The sequence below is a fragment of the Humulus lupulus genome, chromosome 5 (genome assembly GCF_963169125.1).
Source record: "Humulus lupulus chromosome 5, drHumLupu1.1, whole genome shotgun sequence".
NCBI lineage: Eukaryota > Viridiplantae > Streptophyta > Magnoliopsida > Rosales > Cannabaceae > Humulus > Humulus lupulus.
Genome location: NC_084797.1, coordinates 4,767,010 through 4,787,868, shown reverse-complemented (window position 1 = coordinate 4,787,868; position 20,859 = coordinate 4,767,010). Strand labels below are relative to the sequence as shown.

The window sequence follows — 20,859 nt, the reverse complement described above, 5'->3', positions numbered from 1 at the left end:
GGTATAATATTTTAGTGCACATAGATTGGTATTACTATGTGCTAACATGATTTTTTGGAGTAATGTCTTTTACCCAAGAAAAAATGAGAGGAAAGAAAGAAAAATGAGAGGAAAGAAAGAAAAGTGGAGAGAACTATAAAAAGTGAGTAGTTTGGTAGGAGGGAAGAGAGAAGGGGAAAGAAAATTAGATAGAAAAATGTGGTGGGACCACCTAAAATATATTCTCTCCAAAATGGAGAGAGAACCAAAGAGAAAAAGTGTGGTTTAATAATTTGAAGTTTAATGACTAAAATGCCATTTAAATGGTGAGACTCGTATATTGGAGTTCATATTTTCAAAGATGTGGAAAGATTATAAAATTGACTTTCATATTATTTATTATTTTTAAATTTTTTATCTTCACATTTTTACATATCTTCAATATATTGTATAGAAAAGGACATTATATATATATTTATTATTTTTTAGCCTAAATTTTTTAAATATAAATTATTTATATGTATTTAATTTAGAATATAAATGGAAAAAAAGAATAGTATGCATTATAAAAAATTTATTTTCATGCAATTATGATAAAATTATAAAAGAAAAATATATTTATAATTAATACATAAAGATAAATATACAAAAATATGTAAATATTAATATAAGGATAAAAATGTCAAAAAAAAAAAAATTATTTCCTCCCAATTTTATCTCACATACCAAACAAAAGTAATAAAAAAAATTCTTTCTTCTCATTTTACCAAACAAGTAGGAGAGAAAATATATATTTTTCTTTCTTTTATCTTTTCTATCCCTCTTATTTTTTTTTTCCTCTCTTGCAAACAAAGAAAGTGACATATATAAGCTCAAAATAGTGGTTATAATTTGAAATAGCAATTGTTCACCCTCAAAAAAAAAAGAACAAAAAAAAAGAAAAAGAAATAGCAATTGACACAATGATATTGGTCATCATATTGTTATTTTTCACCACTAATAACATGCAAAGTTTAACACAACAAAGTGTTATCATGTATTTTAATTACATCAAATTCATTATTATTATTATTATCTACTGTAAAATTACTAGGGAATATGATTAATTATCAATTCAGAAATACGTTGTTTTGATAAACTGTCCTGAGAAGCATGTCCATCTCCATATTGATATATGAATTGTGATATTCTACCAAGATTTTTACAAGCTTCGACAAATTCTTTTGAGAAACAAGAATTATCTTCATCATCATCATCCTCAATATCATTCATCTCCTTCCATGCTTCACTTATTAAAAACTTGATGTGTTCTCGAGCTTCGTCTTCAGAAGCATCAGTATCATGCATGTAACATTGAATTGATTTTGGAATATCACCTCTTTTCATTTCATCCTGCTCAGCAAATTAATAATTAAATACATTATTATAAGTTAAATAATAATTATTATAAGGGTCATTTGGCAAAATGACATATTTCTTAAAGTTATTTTGTACTTTAGTCTAGTTTTAATAATTTTTTGCAAAATGATCTTTCGTAATTTAGTCAGCTAGTCGAAAATTTAGATAGGTGGTCGAAAAATTCAAACAATCAATCGAAAAATTAGACATGTTGAATTTTAGACATAGACCATTTTGCAAAAAAATATCAAAGGTAGGCCAGAGTGCTAAATCACTTACAAAAATATGTTATTTTCACAAATTTCTCTAATAGCAACTTTGGCAAAATGACATATTTTTTAAAGTCATTTTCCACTCTAGCCTAGTTTTAATAGTTCTCTGCAAAATGACATCTCATAATTTAGGCAGTTAGTCGAAAATTTAGACAGGTGGTCAAAAACTTCAAACAATCGGTCGAAAATTTTAGACAGCTGGTCGAAAAATTAGATAACAGGTCGAATTTTAGACAGAGACCATTTTGTAAAAAAATAATATCAAAAGTAGGCTAGAGTGCTAAATTGCTTAAAAAAAATGTCATTTTCACAAATTTCTCAAATAGTAACTTTGGCAAAATGACCTATTTTTTAAAGTCATTTGCACTCTAGCCCAGTTTTAATAATTCTTTGCAAAATGACCTCTCATAATTTAGACAGTTAGTCGAAAATTTAGACAGATGGTCAAAAAATTCAAACAGCCGGTCGAAAATTTTAGACAACTAGTCGAAAAATTAGACAACTAGTCGAAAAATTAGACAACAGGTCAAATTTTAGATAAAGACCATTTTGCAAAAAATGATTAAAAGTAGGTCAGAGTGCTAAATCACTTAAAAAAAATAGGCCATCTTCACCAATTTCTCTAATAATAATTAAACAATATATTATGCTTACTTACTGGGGATGTTCCTAGATCATCTGCAAGTCGTAAAATTATGGATGCTTGGTAAATTATGTTGGGATAACCCACTTCCAAGAATTTCAAGGCATTCTTTGTAATGGGATTATTATTTGTAGAAGAGAAATAAGCATGAACAAGGATAATGGGTCCTGATACTGAAATCCATGCATTGTCAATATACTCTTGGAATGTTGGTTTGTATCCACTGTTAAACCATTTTGCCTCTTGTAATTGATGTTTACAAAAATCTACCCACTGCATCAATATATTGCAAGAAAAAAATAATGTAATTATTATTATTTATAATTAGCATTTTTAGAAAGAAAAAAATAAATAAATAAAGAAAGAAAGAAAGAAAATAGTACTTACCGTTTTCTTAAGGTATTGAATGTTGAAGAAATTTTGGTTTCGTAACACATCAAAGGCCATTTCATTGATAGTATTGTACAAGAGAAAGAAAGGCATCCTCATGTAATCCGGTAAATCATTTATAGCTTTCACATTCCATCTATACCAACCAATATTGAATTTTAACACAAATTTAACAAATCAGAGCTTCGTTATTATGTTTTGTAAAATAGTTCAAATAGACTCCGAAACCCGATTTTGATCAAAGTTGTTTGAACTAAAATCACAAATAATTTACTAAACTAACAGCTTAGAATAAGAGCACAACCATTCTGTTCATCGAAATTAGGTTTAGGTGTCTAGTTGAACTATTTTACAAAATATATAGTCCAAAAAGTAATTTATCAAAATACAGGATCCAAACAAATAATAAGACAAAATACAAGATAAAAAAAAATATAAACCCTAAAATAGGTCAACAACATTATTAATTAATGAATCAGTTACCTCTCAACAGCATTAGTGAAAAGCTCTAGCTCCTCCAATGTTCCATAAACATCATATATATCATCAATTGTTGTTATCAAAACATATAATCTTCCAGATATTCTTCTATAGTAGCTGAGTTCTGGCTCAGATTTTACTCCCACAGTCCATAAGAAACTCTCCATCAATCTATCTCTAAAGAAGTCCATTTTCTCTCCAAGTTTGGTTTGCCTCCACCACCTTAATTATATATATATATATATTATATTATATCATCTTCTTGGTCATTTTCATCATATATATATATATAATCTAAATATATTTTGTTATAGGATAGTTCTCTAGTGGTACCCCTGAAAAAATGATCATCGGTGTGTCCCTAATATTTTTGGTACGTAGATAAGTTATAATTCAAATTTTTTATATGAATTGTACGTAGATAAGTTATAAGGTATTTAGAGCAGATATTCTGAAATTTTTTGGAAAATTTATTGTGCCGAAATTAGAACTCAAACAACCTATTTCACATGCATATATATAAAAACCAAAGCAAGCACATGTAATACAAGTTGTTTTGACCTTGATTTAGGCAAAATATATTGTTCTAAATTTCACGAAAAACTAGTAAGAAGGGTCTGCTATAATTACAATGTACATTATCATAAAAAACAATTAGGATTATAACTTATTTACATGCCAAAATAGAAAGGGCACACTGGTAGTCCCTATTTTAGGGTTACCACTTGAGAATTTTCTTAAAAATATATATTATTTGATAGATATTAACAAAATCATCAATAAATTTTTCTTCTTGGGTAAATTATATTCAAATTTGATGATTTTACTAACAAAGCTATCCATATTTTTCAATTAAATGAAGTTACTAATTTTTTTTATTTTTTATAATAACTATAAAATCATAATTTACTTATATAACTAATTACCCGGAGAGATGTTTTAGATCTTCTTGATATATTGATTGCACCATGTTGTAATCCAATTTGGCAAACTCAAGCAAAGTAGAATTCATGTCTTGTCTTCTCTCATACACATCAATGAACCACCTAGCTTCTGACCTTGTTATCCTCCAATAAAGGGGAAGCTCCAAGGCATGATTCACTAATAATATCATATTATCATCTAATAATAAATTATTTTGCTCCATCATCACCATTATGTAATTTTTAAGACATTCGGTTGAGAAAACCCTAGCTTCCTCCAAAATACTTTCACCTTTTCCACCATAGAATGAAGCTTCATATAAAGCCAACACTCCAATAATATCATCATTACTTATTACTCTTGCCTTGAACTTCATTGTCTCATCATCCTTAAACACATTAAAAATTTCTGCAATAACATTAATCATATATATATTTAGGGAATTTTTCATATAGGAGCTTCACTTTAAGCCCTACCGATAAGACTCTCAGTGTTATCGACTTTTGAACAGTTTTCGGTGCGATTTTTTTTATGACCGTATATATTGTTGCTATATAGAGCATCTACGAGATTTTTAGAAAATTTTGAATAGTTTACAGTACCGAAAACTAGGTTCAAACATATTGTTGCACGCGTGACTAATTTTTTTATGAGAGTGGAAAGCAACATGTTTGAACCCAGTTTTTAGTACTGTAAACTATTCGGAATTTTCTGAAAATTTGCAGGATGCTCTAAACAACTACAATATATACAGTTATAAAAAAAATCTCGCCAAAAATTGTTCACAAGTCGAGAACACTGAAGAGCCCTACCGATAGGATTTAAAGTGAAGCCTTATTGGAGAATTGTACATTTAGGGAATTTATATCATATACTTAATTATTATTATGTGAGCATATATATAAATGTATACCTTGAGGTACTGCATATCCATATTGTCGTAGAAGCCTAAACTCAAGAGCAGTGGTGTACAAATCAAAATTAGGATTGTTGATAATATTATTAATGTTGGTGTACTTTTCCTTCAAAATAGTGTTTATTTCATTTTGAAAATGGTAAGATAATCCAAGTCTTTGCAATGTATCAATCAGCTCAAATTGAGCTAAAGAGTTTTCCATCTCAACTAGCATCCTTTTCACCTTTTCCTTCAGCTCATTCAATCGACTTGTATAGGGTTCTCCCTGCATAAAATATAATTATATACACAATTATATATATATTTATATGATTAGGCATAAGATCAATTTGTAGTATATAGTATGAGAAGAAGACATTAATGAAAAAAGAAGAATAAGAGATTATTATAACAAAAATAAATGACCTTATATTGGCTTGAAAGAGATTGAATATAATCAAAAGACCAAATGGGAGGTTCATAATTGGCTGATCTTCGATCAATAGTAGTAGTAGTGGTGGTGGTGATAGAACTATGGGTATTGACCACAGTACATTGGGTGGGGTAGCAAGCACTTGATCTTGCTCTTGCAGTAGTACTAATAGTACTAATGCACATAGGGACTGAAAATGGGTGAACTGCCATTGCCATGCCTAACATTATGTTTTTGTTTAATATGAATAAGAATATTAAGTAACTTGGGATATGAAAGTTTGTGCATTGCTTTGGGTTGTTTTTATATATGTCAAACAGTAAAAGGAGTTAGGTAGAACATATGTTGAAATTATTGATTAATAGTTAAAGACATGTATTTGGAAAAAATAGTATTTTTCCACTTGTAAAAATAGACTATATTTATATTTTTAAGAGTAATTGGTAAAAATAGACTATTTTATATTTCGAGCAGGGTGTTTAGAATTCTTTACGAGTGTTGAGAATTTATGATAAGATACCAAAATTGTGAAAAATTACACTACTACAAAAGAAGACTTTTTAGGACTCGTGGGGCGCGAATCTTCTATTTAAAAGCCTTAAAAATTGTGATTTTTTAGGACTTGCAGAATGTTTTAGGGCTCGTATTGCGAACTCTAAAAGAATTGACGCGAACCTTAAAAGAATGACCGAGTAAGTGGTGGCATATGAGAATTTATGATTAGAAACCAAATTTGCGAAAAAATTATCAAAACAAAACTATATATATTTTTTTGTGAAATGATTATATAAAAAAAGAGTAATGATCTGTGAACTAAAATTATGCATTAAAATATTATACCAATTGATGTACTAATTTTATTTAATCAATCAAATTTATTTTAAACTGTACCCACTATTTTATAAAAAAATGACACATCATGTAATATTTTAATTCATTACTTTGATTACCAAACACCTTTTGATTGCATATTCATACAAGCAGGCACCCATTAATAATTCTATTAATTAATGCAAATTTATTGCTCTTTTATCTATAGATAAATGGAAAATAAAATCCTACCGTTAATTGATTGACTTCATAATACATAAGATTTTTTTTGAAGAAAACAACTTGGGAATAGACTTATTAAAAAAAGATTAAAAATACTATTTGGCTTTTTCTCTCTCTCCCCCTTAATGTTTGGTGAGATATGTATGATGAAAAGAAACATTCCAATCTCTCGACAAAAATAAAAAAAGAAAAAGCAATTATTAAAGCAAGCACAAACCTCACTCTCCAATTTATATACCATTTTTTTTTATATCTATTCATTATAAAAAATAAGATAACATAAATTATTGGTTTTAACCATTTGTTTTGTTAATTTTGACAAAATATTTTAAATATTTAACAGAATATATTTTTAAAATTAACTAAAAATATATATATTTATTAATTATATTAATATAAATTTAAATATTATAAAATATCATTATTATATTAATATTTAATATAAGACTACATATATAATAATTATATTAATATAAATTCAAATTCAAATGTTATAAAATATCATTATTATAATAATATATAATATACGACTAGATATTTAATAATTATATTAATATAAATTTAAATATTATTATGATAATAATATATAATCCTAATTTTTTACTAATTATATTACTATGAATTCAAATATTATTATGATAATATATAATCTAATTTTTTACTAATTATATTAATATGAATTCAAATATTATAAAATATTATTATTATTATAATATTTAATACAAGACTAGATATTTAATACTTATATTAATATAAATTTAAATATTATAAAATATCATTATAATAATATATAATACATAATCTTAATTTTTATTAAAAAATTATCATTTATGTTTAAAAATATTATCATATTATATCTCTTCTATATAATAAGTGTGTAGATAACATAAATTCTTGGTTTTAATGGTTTTTTATTTTTTTAATATTAACTTTAACGGAATATTCTTATATTTAACGGTATTTTGTAAACATTTAAACTTAAATAAAATAAAATAAATAATTAAAAAAATTAAAATATAATATTTTTGAGATATTTTACAATTATAATTATTTAAAAATAATATAATTAAACAAATTAAAATATGATATTTTTTTAGATTTTTTACATGATAATTATTTAAAAATAATAAATAATTAAACAAATTAAAATATGATATTTTTGAGATATTTTACAATGATAATTATTTAAAAATAATAAAATCATTTTATAACTTAAATAAAATTTAATTAAACTTAAACTCAATTATTAGAATAATACCATATGAAACATATAATATAATGTACTGTCAATTAGTAACAAATTGTTTTTAAAAAAACTAGGAGAAACTTAAATTTAAAATCCATCTATAATATTTAATATTACATTAAACATATAATATATAATCTCTTATTGTTACTCCCAAATTCAAAAACTAGAACAAACATAAACTTAAATAAATTATTTAATTAAAATATGATATTTATTTGAAATTTATATGACATTAATATAAATTTAATAAAAATAGTTAATAAATTCTATAAATAAAACTAAACAAACGTGCATGTTGCACGTTGTTTGTATCTAGTGTATATAAAAAATATAAACAATATTTTAATTTAATATGTTTATGTTATTTTTTTATATATAATATTATTTATTTATTATGTTTATATGATAATGATATAAATTTAATAAATATAATTAATAAATTCTATAAATAAAACTAACAAAATGTAATTACATGTTACTTGTGTATGGTAAAAGATAATCCACCTGAAACAGTTTAATGAATTAGTTAGTGAAAACATTAGTGTAATTATTAATCAAATGATTTATATATAGTTTTTTCAACTTTGATAGATTTCTTATAGATTCTTACACGTAAGCATCCATTATTACTTTTATTATTATTTTTTTGAATGGATTACTTTTATTATTATTAGTAGACATATTATTATTAGTAGACATATTTATTGCTTTTATCCATATAAGAGGGAACAAGTTGTGATAAGATTTTTGCTTTTTGAAGTAAACAACAAAAGCATGTCAAGAGATAATACATATAAATATATTTATATACGTCAAATATCAAATCAATGTACACAAACCTCATTATTCTATTTATTTTTAAAGATTATAATATTTCTATTACTTTTTCTACAAAAAGAGTTTTTAGCAACGTTAATAAATCTATGTCATATAATTAATATTTTGAAATTTATTAAGAAAAAAAGTAACAAATATTTTGTGTTGAAGTTATGCTTTTTATTGGCACATTTGATTTTTCTTGTTGAAGCATGTAAAAGAGAACTGAATCTTATAAGAATATTATTAAATTAAACTTACATCACACAATTGTAATTTTTTTTAATAAATTAGAGGTTAATTAGTTTGAAGGAGAAAATTTCTAGGATATAATAATTGTAATTAATATTTAGTATATATAGATATATGTTAGGAAGACTTTTCAACGGAATTACCCATGGATAGTTATGATAAATTATTAAATAAGATTTTGACGATGAATGATTATAATGATGATGAAAATAAATAAATAAAATATATAAAATCAATAATTTTGAATTTTTTTAGATTAATTAGGCAATAAATATTAGTTGTTGGAAAGATAATAGTCATACTAATTATTCCCATTAATTCCAAAATGATTTTTTTCTCATGGAATGGATAAAAAGGAATGAATCAAGAATGAAGAATGAGTGGAGAGAATGAATATTAAACAAATTTTTTTATTATTTAATTAATAAATATGTGACCACCATGTCATCTGGTAGCCCTTCCAAAAGTTTGAAAAAATTAAAATTTATTTTTAGAAATATTAATTAACAGCTATAAATATGGACCATTGATCTTAATCCAATAGTTAATATTAAAGTAAACATCCATAGGTAGTAACCATTAAGAGTGTCTCATATATGTTAATATTGTTCATTTTTTTATTCTCACTAGATGTGTATATATATAGGTGCACTCTTAATGGTTACTACCCATGGGTGTTTACTTTAATATTAACCTGTTGACGCCGTTTTTCGTCAACTTAAATTGTAGAACAATTAAACAATGGAGCGGATGAATGATGAAGAGAAACATGAGAATTTTTACGTGGTTCAGCAGTTAATTCTGCCTAGTCCACACGAGTCTATGTTATTAAGACTTAGAGTTTTTTGGAAATTCTTAAGAGATGAATTACCCAGAGCTTTCTCTCAAAAAATCAGAAATCGATCCCCTATAAGTGGTCATTCCTCCTCTATTTATTATAGGGAAGGTTACAGAGTTCATTCCCACATATTTCAAGAAGATATTCTGTACATCAATTCAAATAATGACATTAAATGCAATATCTCCTATATACATGGAAACGTCCCATAAAAATCGGGAACAGATAACAGACTAAATGGTATTCCTTAAATATTGGGATTACACAACAATAAATATGTTTACACGTAATAGGCTATCTCAGGTGACTATATATATATAGGACAATTCTTCTATAGGGGCTTCACTTTAAGCCCTATCGGTAGGGCTCTCAGTGTTTCTCGACTTGTAAACAGTTTTCGGCGCGATTTTTTTTATGACCGTGTATATTGTAGCTATTTAAAGTATCTTGCAAATTTTCAGAAAATTCCGAATAGTTTACAGTACCGAAAACTAGATTCAAACATGTTGTTTTCCACGCGTATAAACAAAATTAGTCACACGTGCAATAACATGTTTGAACCTAGTTTTCGATACTGTAAACTATTCAAAATTTTCTGAAAATTTGCAGAATGCAAAAATATCACGCCGAAAACTGTTCATGGGTTGTAAACACTGAGAGCCCTACCGATAGAACTTAAAGTGAAGCCCCTATAAAAGAATTCTCCATTTATATAAATTGTATATTAGAGTGGGAGAGGGTAAGGTTTCTCTTTATATTGCTTTATAATTGCTTTGATAATATATAATTAAGATTGTAAATGGAGTAGAACGAAAAATTTGTGGTTCTGTGTGGGGAATTATCTCTTAATTTGCACATTTTTTTGTGATGCTTTACCCTATATAGTTCTATTTTACTCTATTCACATATATAATTCAAACATATCTCATCAAATTCAAAAAGAGATGGAAAGACAAAAGATAATTATTACACTAGCTATTATATACTAGTGCATTTTTTGCATGTGCTACAATATTATAATTAGAAATTTGTTTTCCATATTGACCAACTATAAAATAAACATGTAATTTATATTGGAACAACTACATGTTTTTTATTATTATTAGCTATTCACAACTATTCTTTCTTTTATATATATACATATTTTTAGTCACAGATATTACTTTTGACCCTACTCCCCACTTTATCATTTAATTTCTTTTTTATTTTCTTATCAAATGCTTTGCTGCTTTATAAATACATATAAATTATTTTCCTAACATAAAATTAACTATAAAAGATGCTTGATTCTTTCTTTTTTTTTTTTTTTGAGAAAAAACCCCAAGACTCACCAGCCAAGCAAAAGAGCTTGAAGAGAAGGTGAATATGAATATCCCAAAAATTCCATTTTTTTTGTAAAATAATTATTATTGGTTTTTTTGGTAACTTTATTCCAAAAACATATTTTTTTATTAAATAAGTTAAACTAAAAGGTAACTTGATTAAAAATAATCCTCACATAAAAAAAACCTTTATAAAAAATGAACACGATTATCTTACCTTAATAATAATTAAAAAAAAAAACTCACGGAAGGAATAGTCAGTCACCTTCCCAAATAATTACGCTTCAAAAAGTTTAAACAATAGTTTTTTCTTTTTTTTAAGCCATAGATTGCAATTTGCATAATGTTGTCCACGTGGCAACTCAATAATTCAAATGAAATGTTAGAAAAACTAGAAAAAAGGAAATATTGAAAAATACTTAAAATATTCTGGTTTTTGTCTTTTGTTGGCATTTAATTCTCTACTCAAATTCTGATTTAACTTTTAATTTTTAAAAGAGAATTTATGTTATTAAGACTTAGAGTTTTTTTGGAAATTCTTCTGAGATGAATTAGCCAGAGTTTTCTCTTAAGAAATCAGAAATCGATCCCCTACAAGTGGTCATTCCTCCTCTATTTATAGGGAAGGTTACACAGTTCATTCCCACATATTTCGGGAATATATTATGTACATCAATTTAAATAATGACATTAAATGCAATATCTCATATATACATAGAAACGTCCCATAAAAATCGGGAACAGATAACAGACTAAATGATATCTCTTAAATATTGGGATTACACAGCAATAAATATGTTCACACGTAATAGGCTATCCCAGGTGACTCATCATGTCTTCGAGATCAGCAATCGGCATTGTGACTGTCACGACTTACGGAACCGTTACGAACTTGTCACCCAACTTCAAGACATGCTCAGAGTAGGTAGATACTGTCGAAGCTGTTACACCCGAGCTTGCACTTCCCAAGCTTGGACTGTCTTATTTGAAGACAATCGGTAACAGATATATCCCAGTGTCGTGTCATTTCGAAATCAGAAAGTATCCCGAGGTTACACATCTTCGAGGTCGTTGTTTTACTTCAGAGATTTTACAGCTGGACCATACGATGTTTTCATACATTTCGAGCTCACACTTGACGAGTCCAGTTTTCGGGGTCATAACCTCTTATATCGAAATCTGGGTGTAACATGACCACTAAATTAAGATCAATGATCTATATTTATTGTTATTAATTAATATTTCTAAAAATAAATTTTGATTTTTTCAAATTTTTGGAAGGGTTACGTGATGAAAAACATGTACTTATTATGAAAATATAATATTGTAAACTTTTCATTTTTCAAATGCATGTCAATTTCTAAATATAGTTAGTGTCTCTCATTAGTTGGAAACATTAATATTTATGACAACAAAAAAATAACTAAATTCGAAATTAATGTAGAAAAAAAATATTTACCTGATTTGCTATACCATCTCACTATGTTGCCACATCATCATAATGATTAGTATCCATCAATGAGTAGTAACCTTTGAGAAGTTTTCCATATATATATATAAATCCACTTGATCACAACAAAGTAAATAAATTGATGCAACAAAACTATATGATTAATTATTTTCCACCACCAACAAAGTTGTCAAAACAACAAATCATACAATTATTTTCCACTACTACCAACAAAGTTTTATTTCATTATTTTAATTAATTTACATGGGAATTGGATTAATAATCAAGTCATAAATGCGTTCCTTTGTTTGACTAGTCTGAGAGCCATGTCCATCTCCATGCTGGTACATGAATAGTGCCATTCTACTAAGATTTTTGCAAACTTGGACAAACTCTTTCGAGTAACAAGAGTTATATTCATCTTCACTATTCATCTCCTTCCATATTTTACTTATCATAAATTTGCTATGCTCACGAGCTTCGTCTTCAGAAACACCAGTATCATGCATGTAACATTGAATCGATTTAGGAATGTCACCTCTTTTCAACTCATCCTGGTCAATTAGTTATAAGAAAATATATCATGTTAAGTTGAGTAAATAGACTATATATACATAGGGAACGATTATAATATATCATTTTTTTGCAACACCGATGCATCTTTTTTTTATTTTTGGCACCTGGATAGATATAATTCTAATTTTTTTTATATGACAGTGTACATTGTAGGTATTTAGAATATCTTGCAAATTTTCAAAAAATTCTGAATAGTTTATGAAGCCGAAAACAAAGTTCAAATTGTCAAATTTTACACTTGTACATAAAAAAACATGCACGCTTGCAGCATACAGTTTAGACCCTATTTCGGTACCATAATTTATTTAGAATTTCTTGAAAATTTGTAGGATGTTCTAAATAGCTATAATGTACAAGTGTTGCAAAAAAAGGAGATGCGTTGTAATCGCTCTCTATATATATAATTTTTCAATAATGGTAATTATTAATTTATGATGAGCTTACTGATGATGTTCCAAGATCATCTGCAAGTCTTAAAATTGTGGATCCTTGGCGAATTATAGAAGGATAATAACCATCTTCCAAGAACTGTAATGCCTCTTTTGTTATGGGATTTGTAAAAGAGAAAAATGCATGCACAAAAATAACTGGTCCTCCAATTGAAAGCCAAGCATTATCAATATATTCTTTTAAGGTTGGTTTGTATCCACTATAGAACCATTTTGCCTCATGCAAATAACATCTACACAACTCTGCCCACTGCATATTTTTTGCTAGAAAAATGTTAGACACAAAATTATATATGTAATATTCTATATATATTAATTTGAAATATATTTTTCTTAAGAAAAGAGAGAGAGAAAAAAATCATACCGTATTCTTGAGGAATTTAACATTGACAAAATTTTGCTCTCCTAGTAGATCATAAGCCATTTCATTTATGGTATTAAATAGAGTAAAGAAAGGCATCTTCATGTAATCCGGTAACTCATCTATTGCTTTCACATCCCACCTAGATCAACCATTTTAATTTTTACACAAATTAAAAAACAAATAAATATTGCATAAATTAAAAAAAAATCTCGATTTAGTCTATAGTCCATACAGATGACAAAATTGGACAGATTTCACCAATGATATTGTTAACTCTATACTGAGAACTATTATCCTCGATACAACCTATACTGAGAACATATATAATATCATCGATAATAAGTTTTTCTATACCGACGAGGATGTATACCGAGAACTTTCGACCGAGGACATGTTCTCGTCTACCGAGGACATACGGGCTTCTACCGACGATGTTTATCCTCAGTATATCGACTGTTTTTTGTAGTGAGTTTCACATATATACATTTATTAATTTTATTTTAATTTACGTCCATTGTTACTATATATTATTACACCACTCATCATACCTAAATTACAATTTAAGTATATATATATACTGAATTTAAGTAGAAGATGAATATATTCTGTTATAAATAATATAATCACAACCTAAATATCTGTTTTTTTTTTTCTTTGATCGATCAATATTCAAGTATCTATATATGTATATATATATAATATATTATTATTGCACTACTACTAACCTCTCAACAGCATTTGTGAAAAGCTCTAGTTCTTCCAAAGTTCCATACACATCATATATATCATCAATTACTGTAATTAGAACATATAATCTTGCAGATATTCTCCTAAAGTAGCTGAATTCTGGCTCAAATCTTACTCCAATCTGCCATAGAAAAGCCTCCACCAATCTATCTCTAGCATAATCCATTTTCTCTCCAAGCTTAGAATGACTCCACCACCTTAATCATATGATAATACAACCATTGCATAATTAATAAGTACTTGAAGAGAAGAAATAAAACTTTTATTTATTTCATAACATTAACTTTATTACCTGGATAAATGCTTTAGATCTTCCTGATATATTGATTGTACCATGTTGAAATCCAATTTGGCAAACTCAAGCAAAGTAGAATTATTATTATTATTATTATTATTATTATTATTCATGTCTTTTCTTCTCTCATACACATCAATGAACCACCTAGCTTCTGTTTTTGTTGTCCTCCAATGAAGTGGAATCTCCAAGGCATGTCTCACTAATAATACCATATTATTATCATCTTTACATAATAATTTATTTTGCTCCATCATAATCATGTATTTTTTGAGATATTCAGTTGTGAAAACTCTTGCTTCCTCCAAAATATTTTCATCTTTTTTCTCATAGAAAGAGGCTTCGTACAAGGCTAACACTCCCATAACATCACTAGCCTTGAACTCTCCTCTCTCGTCCTTAAAAACGTTAAAAATTTCTGCAATTATAACACTAATAGATCAGTTTTTCATCACACTTATTAAACAATTAATTTATATATATATATGGAAGACTTTTCAATAATGGTTACTACTCATAAATGGATAGTAACAATTATGATGTGACAACATAACCAACATGTAAGTATTTTTTTTTACATTAATTTTGAATTTAGTTATATTTTTGTCATAATTAATATTGTTTCCAATCAACGAGAGATACTAGCTATATTTAAAAATTAACATGCATTTGAAAAATGAAAAAATTTACAATATTTTATTTTCATAATAAGTACACGTTTTTCATGAGATAACCCTTCCAAAAAATTTGAAAAATAAAAATTTATTTTTAGAAATATTAATTAATAACTATAAATATAGATCATTGATCTTGATCCAATAATTAATATTAAAGTAATCATTCATAGGTAGTAACCATTAAAAATGCACCCATATATATACCTTGAGTTACTGCAAATCCATACTGACGCAGAAGCCTAAACTCAAGGGCAGTGGTGTATAAATCACAAGTAGGATTATTCACAATAGTATTGGTGATGAACTTTTTCTTCAAAAGAGTTTTGATTTCATTCTCAAAATGGTAAGATATTCCAAGCCTCTGCAGTGTATCAATCAACTCAAGTTGAGTCAATAATAAAGAGCTTTCCATCTCAACTAACATCCTTTTCACATCTATCTTTAGCTTATTCAGTCGAGTTGTATAGGGTTCTCCCTGCATGCATGCAATTATTATACTTATATGATTGTCATGTTATATATAAAAGAAAACAAATATAACATCATATATATATATTTGAAAAAAATAAATGACCTTATATTGGCTTGAAAGAGACTGAATGTAATCAAAAGACCAAATCGGTGGCTCATAGTTAGCTGATCTTCGATCTATAGTAGTAGCATTAGAGCTGTTGACCACACTACATTGGATGGGGTAGCAAGTACTTGATCTTACTTTTGATTTTGCTCTTGCAGTACTAAATGTTTTTGGTGTAATAAGTGTACCAAAACTACTTTTGCATATAAGGAGAGATGAAGTAGTAAATTGGTGTTGAAGTGCCATGCACTGCATTTTTTTTTTCAATATATTATAACAACACAATATTTTGGGATGAGAAAAATTAGATTGCATTACCTATAGTATTTATAAGGGTGGAATATTAGTTAGGCAAATATTCTTTAATCATATTCGTTAAATGTCTATTTGAAAACTAATGAGCAACAATTTTCAACTAATTCTAGTCATAATTATTATTGTTATAAACCCCACCAGCTTTACAAAGAGAGACAATTTTTTTCAAATCATTAGTAAAATTTACATGTCATTTATTGATTTAAGAGAATATAAAAGAGAGTGTAATATATAGTGTATTTAACATTTCTCTATAATATATACTACTATATGAGTCTCCAAACACAATTGCTAAGGGTATCACTGGTGCTCAACACCACAAAAATGTGACATACTGCTGTTGGTGTAATCTAATATCGAATCTCACACATTTAACTTTAATAAGAATTATGATGTATCACTAACCAACCATATAAGGTGCTAAATAGCAACACTCATCTTCAAAAGTCCCATGTAAGATTTTTTTTTTTTTGAAAAAATAACAATAATTAACAAATACAACTTGGGAATTCAATTATTAAGAAAATGTTTAAAACAATATTTTGGATGAGATATGATAATGAAATAATATAGAACTCAGTAGAACACGTTTTACTTTCTAAAAAACAACAAAAATGGAAAAAATAAAATAAACCCCAAATATGCTTCGTTTCAGTACTCTTCAATTGATTGTTATATATATTCTAATGGCAATAATTAAAGCAATAAACACAAACCCCACCCTCCCCATTACAATTTATATATTATTAAAGAAATAACTAAAGGCAAATCCAATGTACAAATCTTAAACGTGCCCACTCATCTCTTTTTCTTAAATTAATCTATATATATAGGAAAATTATAATAGTGATTTTGTTTAAATCACTATGCATATAGGTACCAAACATTTATAAAATAATTTTTTCTCCATGTTTTCTATTTTCACATATAACTGAAGAAATTATAACTCAATTTTTCTTATATGATGACATACATGATAGTTATAACATGTTTTCCACATATTTTTCATTTTTTTTTAATAATATAGGGTACCGAAACAATGTTCAAACATTGTGTGGTTTACGTGTATAAAAAAACATCGGATACACATGCAACTGACTCTTTCATCGTGATTTCGGCACCATAAATTATTCAGAATTTTATAAACATTAGTGGGATGCGTGCAATAACTAAAATGTACACCGTCATAAATTTTTTTGAGTTATTTCTTTACATGCCAAAAACAAAAATACTTCTTAGGGACAAAAATGATAACCCAATACCTAATATATATGTCATTAATAATTGGTTTTGTCAACATTGTAAACATATATATATATTAATACATTTATATAAATTGTATATTAGAGTGGGAGAGGGTGAGGTTTCTCTTTATATTGCTTTATAATTGCTTTGATAATATATAATTAAGATTGTAAATGGAGTAGAACGAAAAATTTGTGGTTCTGTGTGGGGAATTATCTCTTAATTTGCACATTTTTTTGTGATGCTTTACCCTATATAGTTCTATTTTACTATAGTCACATATATAATTCAAACATATCTCATCAAATTCAAAAATAGATGGAAAGACAAAAGATAATTATTACACTAGCTATTATATACTAGTGCATTTTTTGCATGTGCTACAATATTATAATTAGAAATTTGTTTTCCATATAGACCAACTATAAAATAAACATGTAATTTATATTGGAACAACAACATGTATTTTATTATTATTAGCTATTCACAACTATTCTTTCTTTTATATATATATACATATTTTTAGTCACGGATATTACTTTTGCCCCTATTATAATAGCATAGTGTATTTTCAACATTTGAAGAAATTATAACCTAATTTTTTGTATATGACAACATATATATGAATTATAGTAGGTATCCCGCCAATTTTAAAAAATTCTTAATGATTTTGGAGCGGATTTGGGGAACCTCCGCTTTTCTCCTTATGTTTTTGGCTGCCCTTAGGGTGAGGTTTTCTTAATTTATATATATTTATATATATATATTATTTCTCTATTTTGGGTTTCCTGATTTTTATTGTCATTCTTTTTGTTTGGATGTTTGCAGATGGTGGTGGTGATTTTGCTTTATTAAATGTCCTCGTCGGTTTTTCTTTTGAGTTTCTATGTTTGGGTTTGGCTTACTGAGATGTGTTACACCCTAATTTCGAGATCAAATAAACAGTCTCGAGATGTAGGCTTGTAATGTGTAAGCTTGAGAATAACAAATGTTAGCAATACACTTGTATAAATTGACAAACGATTCCAGATTTGCTATTAGCGTTCGAGCATAAGTTGCAAGCTCGAAGATAGCAACTTTCTCCGAGAAATGAGTTTGACCGGATTAGTGAATGAGGACGAGGCAACAACTGGAATGATGAGCTCGAAGCATGGTTAGTCTCGAAAGCGCGTTAACACAACGTTCGAGCTCAATGAAAAACACACATTTATCACATGAGAAAGCTGTTAGGAAATCCCTATTTCCTAGAGATTAGTCAACACCGTATATCAGATCCTTATTTTTTTGGGATCGTTATTTAATTAATGCATTTGATTTGTATTATTAATGGGGGTATTTGTTTGAATTTAAACATTTGATTGTAACTTTCCTGGGGGAAGATATGCATACAACTAGGTCTATAAATAGTCTGGACTAGATCATTTGTATTCACGGACAAATTTGTACTAAGAAGAAACTCTGCCAAATCGCTTTCATTCGAGGATTCATTATAACAATGACTCGTGAATGTAGGCAGATTTTAACTGTTGAACCATGTTAAAATCTTTGATTTCTTCTCTTCTTCCTAAATCGTTGCTTATTGCTCTACATAATGAAGTTGACGAAAAATAACGTCAACAAAATGAAATGTGCTTATATAGTGTCTTAAATTTTATATGATCAAATTATATAGTTAAAGCAATTAAACTAACCTTTCTATTATTCCTTAAATTCTTCACTAAAGAAATGCAACTGTATCACTTCAACAAACCTGAAAAAAATATTGGAGAAGGAGAGGATTAGTTATTGTGTATTAATAAAATTGAATAGTATATTTTTAATGGAATTGGTTCAACTAAAATTATTACGAGATTCTAACCACGATATAAATTTTTAGTATTTGTACTGTTTTTGTAAATGCCAAAGATTGTGTACTCACTACAACACTATAATGATTTTATGAATTTATCTTGGAGACATTAAAAGTCTATAATGTCTCTCGTTGGGGGAGACATCGTAGGTGAAGCCATTTTAATGTCTTACATCAATGGTGTAAGACATTGTATGGAGTCATTGAAAGTAAAATTTGTTGTAGTGACTTCTGAAATGTTGCACTGCTTTGATTTGAAAAGGATCAATTGTTGTAGTTTTTTTTTTTCCGAGAAGAAGCAAACCTTTCAGTTTGAATGACTAATTAACCGGTATTGTTAAAGTTAAACAATTTTAATAAATTGTGTTTAACATATGAAATTCTGTTAAGTATAAAAAATTTCGTTTGATAGCTACTTATATAATAGGTTAAGATATCAATTAATAGTTAATGCAATATTTTGGGATGAAATATTATGCATTAATATGTTTTGGCTTGTATTTATATCTCGGTGCGTAGGATGAGTTAATTATTAATTAAATGATGAGTTATATCGTTTTCCACTTTGATAGATTTCTTTTAGATTCATACACGTACGCATCCAATAATACATCTATTATTATAGTAGACACTTATTTCTCTTTTTATTCATAATTAAAAAGAAAAACAAAAACAAAGCCCACCAAGATATAATATTGTATATCTTAAAAAATGTGAAATGATTTTTTCTTTTTGAGGTGACGGCATATCAATCAGAACCTGGATCTTGTCCGGATTTGCTTCTATTCCCCGAGCATTTACAATGAAGCCTAGGAACTTTCCCGAGGATACTCCGAAAGAGTACTTCTGGGGGTTGAGCTTCATGTTATACCTCAGTAACACGGCGAAGCATTCTTCGAGGTCGTCTACATGGTTATTGTTATGTTGAGATTTAACTAACATAACGTCAACAATAACCTTCATGTTGTTATCTATCTGTTTGGAGAACATCATGTTTACGAGCCGCTAGTAAGTGGCTCCAGCATTCTTGAGTCCGAACGGCATGACATTTTATCAATATAGCCCTTTTTCCATCACAAAACTCGTATGCTCTTGGTCAGGGGCATGCATGACAATCTGGTTATATCCAGAATAGACATCCATGAATGACATAAGTCCATGCCTGGCTGTGGCATCTACGAGCTGGTCGATCCGAGGTAGGGGAAAGCAGTCGTTAGGACATGCCTTATTGAGGTCCGAGTAATCGACACAGGTCCCCCAGGTCCCGTTAGGTTTTGGAACTAGCACTGGGTTGGCTACCCAATCGGGGTAGAAGGCATCCCGTATGAATCAGTTTGCTTTCAACCTGTCGACTTCCTCTTTTAGGGCCTT

General features: G+C 27.6%; 2 protein-coding genes across 2 annotated transcripts; both read right to left on the bottom strand.

Moving 5' to 3' along the window:
• Window positions 1-1,068: 1,068 nt before the first annotated feature.
• On the bottom strand, window positions 1,069-5,658 carry LOC133780210 (myrcene synthase, chloroplastic-like). The gene is made up of 7 exons (XM_062220076.1): window positions 5,408-5,658; window positions 5,000-5,267; window positions 4,089-4,494; window positions 3,166-3,384; window positions 2,680-2,818; window positions 2,308-2,565; window positions 1,069-1,371 (listed from the first exon to the last, which is right to left on the bottom strand). Exons 1-7 carry the CDS (start codon window positions 5,639-5,641, stop codon window positions 1,069-1,071), a joined length of 1,827 nt encoding a protein of 608 aa, XP_062076060.1. The 5' UTR covers window positions 5,642-5,658.
• Window positions 5,659-12,654: 6,996 nt separating this feature from the next.
• On the bottom strand, window positions 12,655-16,334 carry LOC133780209 ((+)-alpha-pinene synthase, chloroplastic-like). The gene is made up of 7 exons (XM_062220075.1): window positions 16,077-16,334; window positions 15,707-15,977; window positions 14,823-15,243; window positions 14,509-14,727; window positions 13,784-13,922; window positions 13,415-13,669; window positions 12,655-12,948 (listed from the first exon to the last, which is right to left on the bottom strand). Exons 1-7 carry the CDS (start codon window positions 16,332-16,334, stop codon window positions 12,655-12,657), a joined length of 1,857 nt encoding a protein of 618 aa, XP_062076059.1.
• Between the last annotated feature and the right edge of the window lie 4,525 nt (window positions 16,335-20,859).

What these genes read in the sequence shown, in the direction of transcription:
- LOC133780209 (XM_062220075.1), bottom strand. Translation starts at nt 16,334, where the DNA reads ATGCAGTGCATGGCACTTCAACACCAATTTACTACTTCATCTCTCCTT. An exon ending in TTAAATTCCTCAAGAATACG is followed by an intron (nt 13,670 to 13,783) that starts GTATGATTTTTT and finishes AAAAATATGCAG; the next exon opens with TGGGCAGAGTTGTGTAGATG. An exon ending in ATGATCTTGGAACATCATCA is followed by an intron (nt 12,949 to 13,414) that starts GTAAGCTCATCA and finishes CTAATTGACCAG; the next exon opens with GATGAGTTGAAAAGAGGTGA.
- LOC133780210 (XM_062220076.1), bottom strand. Translation starts at nt 5,641, where the DNA reads ATGTTAGGCATGGCAATGGCAGTTCACCCATTTTCAGTCCCTATGTGC. An exon ending in TGGATATGCAGTACCTCAAG is followed by an intron (nt 4,495 to 4,999) that starts GTATACATTTAT and finishes ATGTTATTGCAG; the next exon opens with AAATTTTTAATGTGTTTAAG. An exon ending in ATGATCTAGGAACATCCCCA is followed by an intron (nt 1,372 to 2,307) that starts GTAAGTAAGCAT and finishes TTTGCTGAGCAG; the next exon opens with GATGAAATGAAAAGAGGTGA.